Genomic DNA, 8,554 nt, shown 5'->3' with positions numbered 1-8,554 from the left:
ATGTTTTTTTTTTTTTTTTGAAAACTTCCACGTGGTAAAGGCTGAACAAATTTCTTCCATCAATTTGTAAGCTGAACACTTTAATTTACTTTGAAAATAAAAAAAGAGAAAGATCGTAAGTTTGTCCAAATCATTAATTTTCTTCCTTTTCTGATGATTTTTGAAGAGCTTAAGTAAATATATTATTATTAATATATTATTGGAAGTTGTGGACTTCTATTGCTAAGAATTGGGATGGAAGTATTCCTATTGGTTAGGGTTTAGTCTTTTCTTGTATGCCAACCATGGGACTTTATTTTCAATCTCCACCCAATCTGCCTTCTAGATTAAGAGGTCGTTTGGTTGCCGGTTGGAGTTATGCACGTATTAGTTATACATGTATTAGTTATGCAGGGATTAGTTATGCAGGTATTAGTTATGCAGAGATTATTTTTTTGAATGTTTGGTTTGTTGTATTAGAAATTGATACACATTATATAAATTTTAAAGTAAAATGCTTGTTTACAACTATACCCCTGGCCTTCTTTTGCATTGTTTTTTCTCTCTTTCCATTTATGTAGGAAACAATTTAGTTAGGAACTTTGATGTTACTTTCACTTCTTCGTCATACTACTGAACTATGTGAAGTTTAGACATATTTGATTTTCACTTCTTAGTTTTGGTATTTCCATTTTCTAGTGGCTTCTCCAGTTTGCTTTTGCTAGTTTGTTCTTTAAAAATGAGAAAAGACAAGGTATATAGTTAGCAAGTGAAAGCAAGTGAAACCTGTTGACGGGTTGGCAGAGAAATAAGGAAGCCTTACGTGTAAAGTGATAGGGGTAAATTTGTCATTTTAGTATTTTATCCATGTATTACTAATACATGTATTAGTTATTCCATCTTCTACCCCGCATAAAATAATACACAGATTGACTCATAACTTATACATGTATTATTTATGCATAATTGAAAAATGTCAACCAAACATGGTATTAATTATGCAGAATTTTATACAAAATAACTATTGCCTACCAAACATGGTATAAGTTATGTTACCCCTTATACATGAATAACCTTTCTTCTAACCAGCTACCAAACGACCTTTAAGAGCATTGCCGCCCAAATAATGTACCTTTGGAAAGTTCTGTATACATGGTTTTCATTTGTTAGAATCTTTATAGTGTTCTTTAATTATAACAAAACTCTTTTAAAAAGTCTTTTAACTCATGAACTATGTTTTTTAACAAACCTAAGTTTACATTGATTATCATTCTCTAACTATTACAATTATTTCCTCAAGAACAGAAATAAGGCAGAAAAGTATAAAGACGGATCAACTGGTTTTATGACCCATTATAGAATATTTTTATTTTGTATTTCAAATCTTTCAATAGATTTCTTTTTAATATGTAAGAGATTTGAAAATAAAACAAAATATATCTTTTTAGTGTCATTTTCTATTATCAAATCGTAAAAAATTATGTTGAATCTTTAGGAGTTACTCTCATTTCCGTGAGTTGTAATATATTCAGTGGCAGATTTTTGTAGAAAAGGTATGGCTAGAAATGGAAGAACCCTACATTAAACAACGACTTTGAATTATTAGTTGTCCCTAGAAACAGAAGAGATATCACATGCATATATGGAAAAAATTTGTCAAATATAAATGCATCTAAAAGGAAAAGAGCAAAAGCCAAAAGGAAGAAAGAAAGAAAAAGGCAAAAGCTAAGAGAAAATGCCAAAAGCATTTATGCCATTAAGGAGCATATATGGAATCTTGGGTCCCATGCTCAACTAATTGTGTATATATCTAGTATAAGATGTGGCTTAGATTTATTCATCCTTCAAAAATATCTAGTTTGTTTTATATTGAGAAAATTGCCAGAGTACACCAGCTGCACAAAATTGTTCTAATTTTCTAGAGTGCCCATCAGGCCCTATTCCAATGTCTACATCAACAAAACAATTTGATTTGATTGTCAACTTATTCAGCTGATTTCTCCTCTTGCCTAATTATCAGGTAGAGTAATTAATTCTTGAAAAAACTAGAGGTATTTAATCTGTGATATTAGGCTCTCCATGATATCTGAGGTTGAGAAGCCACTTCTAACTGGCCTTTGGGGGTTGGGAAAGTGAAAACAAGAAAGGAAAGGTGAACTTTAGCATCATTCTTCCACTTCCTTTTGCGAGTTGTTTGGTCTGAAAACGACAGGTACTTGGCTTATAGCTTATTTGGCCAAACTTCTAAAATCAACTTATTTTGAGAGGTAATTTTTCTTAAAAACACTTTTTTTCAAAAGTAATTTTGGCGAGAAACAGTTTGTGTTTAGCTAATTAATTTGAAAAGCACTTCTGAATAGCAATTAGGACCCGTTTGGCCATGAGTTTTGCCAAAATAAATTTGAAATTTATTTTCAAAACTCATGTTTGGCCATAAATTTTGCCCACATTTTGGCCAAATCCCAAACCCCAAATCCCAAAATCTCCCCAATTGCTGACTTTGGTCCAAAATCCCAAAACTTGGCAATTATATACATGTTATTCCAAAATAAAGTTGGGAAATATGTTTTGAGAACATATGTCCAAACACATTTTCATCTTCAAACCAAACTTCACTCAAATCAGATTTTTCAAAATAAATTTGGGATTTATGGCCAAACGCTAGCTTAGTGTTTGGCCAAGTTTTTAAAAATTGCTTCTATAAGTGTATTTTTTCTTAAAAGTGTTTTTCAGAAAAGTGCTTTTGAGGGAGAAGTTACTTTTTTCTATTTCTCCAAAATTGTTTCTATTTCTACTCAAAAGCACTTCTTTTTTTATTCTAAAAGTTATGCCAAACACTCCAACTTTGAAATGGCCTTGGAAAAGCTTGGCCAAAACACGCTATTATTCTGGAATCCTCAGAGTCAAGTTAGAGGCTCATTACTATCTGTATGAAAGAAAAGATTTTAGAGATAATGCAACTTCATTTCACTCCAAGAATTTGTGTTTGCTAAATTGTTCATGAAATGCTCCCTATTGGGATTATTGTAAAACATATCTGCAGCTATGAGCATATTTTTTTAAGGAATAAAATTTCAAATGCCCTTCCTGCTGAAGTTTTAAGTGTTGTGATGCCTTGATTGAGGCACAATAAAGAAAAGGCACATTTATGTATTGACTATTGATCAAGAAGATGTCAAAATATGAACAATAAAATCTGAAAAGAAGGCTCCACTATTATTCAAACCACTGGGAAAAATGGAAAAAAAGAAGCCGCCCTCCACACTAACTTTGACGGGTACATCATACAACATATAAAGGTCTCTTCCCACTTTCTACTGTCAGCTGTGTAAAATTTATGTACATAGAAAAAACACGCTGACCAAGCAAAAATTATGTTACAGGGAAAGGACAAACACTGATCTCTACAGTAGCTTCTCCAGTTCCATTTGGAGTACTTGAGGGATCTTAACATTCTCAGCACTGGTACATATATTCCGCTGTAATTAAGCGTAATTGAATATACATCAGGCTGGAAGACCGACATTCATCTTCTGGAACTATGTACCACATGAGCTGAAGGAGACAATTGCTCAAGAATCACTTTAGGCTCTCTCCTGGAAACTGAGGGACCGCGAGAAGGCAACAGGATTAGCCTGCAACGCCGGAGATGTAGTGGCAGGGTGATCCTTCTCACTGCTTTTCGGTTGAAAGCCCTTGAAAAGCCCTCCCCTACTAACAGAGTCGTAGTTGATCCCCAATGTTGACCATATAGAACTCTTTGCAGCTTCATCAGGATCATCAATCCGTAACGTTTTTGGGACTAAAACAGACCCCTCTGAGTTCTTTTGACCCTCAGGATTGTTTGGCCTAAGCAAATTACCGTCCCTTGAATGCTTCCCTAAAGGCGAATTAGGAGAAGAGCCTGATCCGTTTTGGTTTGCTGTAGAGGATGGCGGAGCCAACCAAGGAATACTCCATGGACCAGGCACATTGCAATTCCAATAAGGTGGAGGGCAGAATGGCATAGGAAATGCCGCAGGGTTCATGGCTGGGAAAGGAACAGCAGCATATGGGAAAGGCCAAGGTACTCCTGGGAGGCAAGGCACTGGAGGGAAGCCATTTATAGTTTGCACAACTGCCTCAGGAGGCCGATTTTTAACTCCTTCTGCCATTGAATTTGTGGTGACTGAAGACCCGCTGGAGCAGTCATCCCCATTTTCTCCGCCTATGCAAGATGGATTCTTGTGTTCTGGTTTGTAATAACCATTTTGGATCCCATTTGGTGTCTTCTTCTCAGCAAGATTCATAACAGATGCCATAGACTCACACAGTGGCGAGTCAGGACCGAAAGATAGGACAGTGCCATTGGGTTTTAACATTGGATGATGAAATCCATTCGGAGGATCAATTCTTGCAGCTTGAAGGGCTTCAGAGATCATGATGTGATGACAATGCGAAGCAGAGTTCTTATTCTTGCGACGACCAGCTCCCACGGGCACATTCCTCATGGTACCCCCAGCAGTCCAATATCTCTGGCAGCTCTTGCAGAAATGACGAGGCTGATTGACATTGTAATTGTTGTAGTAACAGAATTTCGTATCCATACTATTGCAACGGGGGCAAGGGAGAATTTTGTCTGGCTTTTTCAGAGTTTTCTGCTGGGAATCTGTTGCATCATTCTCAGTCTTGGAAGATTTTACAGTGGGAGATTCATCATCAATAGGAGGAGTTTTAGGCTTGTTTTCTGATTCTGATGGAGACTTAAGATTTTCTGATTCTTTCATCACTTGATCTTGATCTTTCTCCTCTGACATGTCTTCAGTGAGCTCTCTTGTTACTTGATCCTAAAATTGAAAACGTCAAAAGTTTATGAGTCACCTGTAAGATTCCCGTGAGAGAACTACAGTCAATTATGTGGTCCAAAATTCAATCAGCACAATGGAAAGAATCTCATAGTCCTTGGCACTGAAAAATCAGAAAGCTTTTCCTACAGGATTCCCCATAAATTGGTTAAGGGGCCAAAAGAATAGAAGCTGATTCTTTCTCCAATTTCCTTAGTTACAAACTACATCTAGTAAAGGCGGTCATCATTAAAAATGATATTGAGCATAAATTAAACAGGTCATTTTAGAGATTTCTAGAGAATGAGAGAAGGGGACCTGATTAGGCTACTATTTTTGGCAAAAGAATGACCAAAATTGGTAATGGCTAAAATGATAACTCAAGCAAATGCTCAAATTCTGAATGATTAAATTGCTAATCAAAAGGGAAGCTTTCTAGCACAGTAACTGTTGACCTCTCTGTGCAAGGGAATAGTGATATCTACAAGCAGAAACCACTACTGTCCAACTAATATGCACTCTAGCATAAATGGAAATTTCCAGAAATAATTGACAAAAAAGAGAAAGGTTTTGACAGAACCAATACTGTTTCTCAGATGAAAGGGTAAGTGTGAACTGATAACTAAAACAATATTCGCGGGTAAAGGGACTTTCTTCTTAACAGCAAAGTACAGAAAGTTCCGAAATAAACCAGACATATTCAGAAATTTGGAACAGAGAGCTGAAATACAAAGTGTAGGAGGTATGTAATTTGATTGTCCAGATTTCTTAATTTGACCAACAAAACATTAAAGGAAAATAACACTGTGGAACAGTATGAAAAGTAGATTAAAAAGGACTTAAAGAAAAAGAGCAATTGAAATTGAAGATGTGTTTTAAAAGAGTTCTAACACTTATAAACGGAATGAATTTGAGCAAATTAAAAGAGCAATTGAAATTGAAGATGTGTCTTAAAAGAGTTCCAACACTTATAAACGGATTGAATTGAGCAAATTATGCAAATAAACAGCAGAATATATCCATTTGAAAATCCCAAAAATCAATACCATAATATCAAAAACTAAAATTGCAAAACTGATTCCTTTAGCTATTATAGCAATCCTGGTCATCTCAATTAGGTCAATAGGAACCAAATTAATGGATAATTCAAATATATACCTTATCAGCCTTTTCATTTTCGTATTCACTTCCATCATCTGATTCATCCGGACTGCTTGCTTCCTTATCTACTAAGCATGGATCACGATCCCACCCTCTACTACTTTCTTTAGCAGTAGCAACATCACTAGCACTCACTGACTTTCCGACGCCGGAATCTCCGCCGGATACCGTGACGGTTAGTATCTTGCCGTTTTCAGGCAGGGCAATCTTCTTGCCAAATAGCTTGATCTCTGGGTCCTTCACCACCCTCATATTTTCAGAGGAAAAGGGATAAAGAAAAAAACAAAAACAAAGGATAAGCAGATTACGAAGAAGAAGATTAATCTCTAGCAATAGAACTTGTCGTTTGGTCGCCGTGAAGTCGCCGGCGGCGGCCGAAGTCGTTTGAAAAGTGAAAAGTATTTTTTTCTTTTTCTATATTTTTTTCCTGAGATACGATATTAGAAGTAAGGGATAGTTAAGGCCTCGTTGGCAATGTTGAGGAGTATGATTTTGATCGCGCTTAATTTAAGCGACAGGATATTGGAATGTGGATGCCACGTCATCTCCCATTAATTTTCTCAGCCACAATTTTTATTGTGGTCCTTCATTTAGTATATGTATCTTTCCTTGCTTTACTCTTTCCCTCTCTAGACTAGATTCAAGTTGCATAGAATTTTGGTACCACCGTGTGTGTCTCTGGGTAAACCCGTGTGTTATTTGACAAGTTTCTTTTTCGCTAAAAGTTACTCCCTCCGGACCGGAAGGAGTAAGTATTTTTTTTTTAAGTTAAAAGTATTTTTTCTTCTAAATAGAAGTGTTTGATCAAGTTTTAGAAGAAAAAGAATAATTTTGAAAAGAAGCATAAGTAGATTTTAAGAAGTAAAAGGAAGTACTTCCTCCATTCACTTTTACTTGTCCACTATGGACTTTGTAGACCCCTTAAGAAATAATAAATTAAGTGTATAATTTATTTGATACACATATTAATTGATGCATATTTTTACTGGATATGAGAAAATGATTTGAAATGAGTAATTAATATTGTGGGCATGAGCGGATATAAATCAAATATTACGGGTTCCTGTAAACCCAGTAACTTTTGCATAAACTTTGTATTTGTACTAAAAAATGTATTAAAAGTATAGAATATTTGGCTTGGAACCAAGTTCGTTGGTCTAGTTATCAAATAAATTAACTTGAGATTGTTGTAGGAACCCATAAGCTTAAAATTCTGGATCCGCCTCTGACTGTGGGTATAACAGGAAAAAAAAAATTGTCCTTCTCTTGATATGCCAAAAATACCAAGTAAAAGTGAAAATTTATTTTTAGAATACTGGACAAGTAAAAGTAAACGGAGGGAGAAGTTTCTTCTCAAAATAAATGTTTTTAAAGAAATTTTGAGAAAAATATACTTAGAAGTATTTTTTATAAGATTAAAAAGTAGATTCTTTCTAAATACTAATTGCTTCTAAAAAGTAATTTTAGAATAATTAGCTAAATATAAACGGATTCTCACGAAAAATACTTTTTTAAGAATATTATTCAAAATAAGCTGGTTTTATAACCTTCAGCAAATACGCTAACTGTTAGTGACGTGGAAGATAGAACAGCCTTGATGAAATCATGACGGCTGAAATGCACTGTAGTGTAGTGGAGCCTAGCCAAAATAATTTTGAACTATTGGCCTTATTGATTGATATTTTTTGAGTCAATCTATTAAATTGTGGAAAGTGCACTTTTAAAATTGCGTTGCTTAATTAGGATTGGTTCGAATAATTAGTTGGAGTTTCTTTTTCCTCCATAACTAAAAGCTATCTTCTTCTACCTTTTCAAAAGTAATTTTCTTTTCCTTTTTCTCTTTCTTTTCTTCTCTTTTCCAAATATAAATCGAACGTACATGATCTTAAGATTCATTTCGCTCAACTACTTATCACTCGGTCAAACAATGAAGAACTAATGGTAGACCAGTTATCCTAATTTTATTTGACTAATGTATGATACATTATATATCTCTTTTGCAATCAAAACATATATTATGAGACAACATACTTGTTATTCTGTTATTCCGTCATTTTAGAGAATTGATTAATGAGAGTAATAATTTTTTTTATGCTGAAGTTCATGAATACTGTATAGATTTATGGCTATGATCTAACTTGCAAATCTAATTGACAAAGAGAATAATAAAATAATACTAGAAAATACTAACAGGAATCAATAAAATTTTGCTTCTTCTTTTCTTTTCTCATTTATCCCGCCTTTAAGCTGCAATCAACAGTACAGCTAGTTCAGGATCCTTTTCTTGTTGTCGCAGCTTGCAGACTCATAATTTAAAATCCTAAAAAGAAAATAATAATAATACAGAAGACAATATGATCTGTATTATTAATCTATGGTCCATATGGCTACCTAACCAAAAAGGCAAAAAGGTGAGAAAATATCATCCGTCTGATATTACATGATTAGATGACTGCACATGAAAAGTTTGCTGACGCAGACTCATATCAATATATATCTTAAGTCGACCAATCAAGATGTGACAACTATATATCTTTATTTATTGCAAAAAGGTGAAGCTCAAAACAGAACTTAGGTTACGTGATTTTGGA

General features: G+C 34.5%; 1 protein-coding gene across 1 annotated transcript; it reads right to left on the bottom strand.

Moving 5' to 3' along the window:
* Positions 1 to 3,174: 3,174 nt before the first annotated feature.
* LOC109215799 (cyclic dof factor 1-like) lies at positions 3,175 to 6,462 on the bottom strand. Its single transcript, XM_019379908.1, has 2 exons — positions 5,961 to 6,462; positions 3,175 to 4,805 (listed from the first exon to the last, which is right to left on the bottom strand). Exons 1-2 carry the CDS (start codon positions 6,213 to 6,215, stop codon positions 3,564 to 3,566), a joined length of 1,497 nt encoding a protein of 498 aa, XP_019235453.1. The 5' UTR covers positions 6,216 to 6,462; the 3' UTR covers positions 3,175 to 3,563.
* Positions 6,463 to 8,554: the final 2,092 nt, after the last annotated feature.

This window comes from Nicotiana attenuata, unplaced genomic scaffold (assembly GCF_001879085.1).
Source record: "Nicotiana attenuata strain UT unplaced genomic scaffold, NIATTr2, whole genome shotgun sequence".
Lineage (NCBI taxonomy): Eukaryota > Viridiplantae > Streptophyta > Magnoliopsida > Solanales > Solanaceae > Nicotiana > Nicotiana attenuata.
This window is presented reverse-complemented; position numbering and strand designations above follow the sequence as displayed.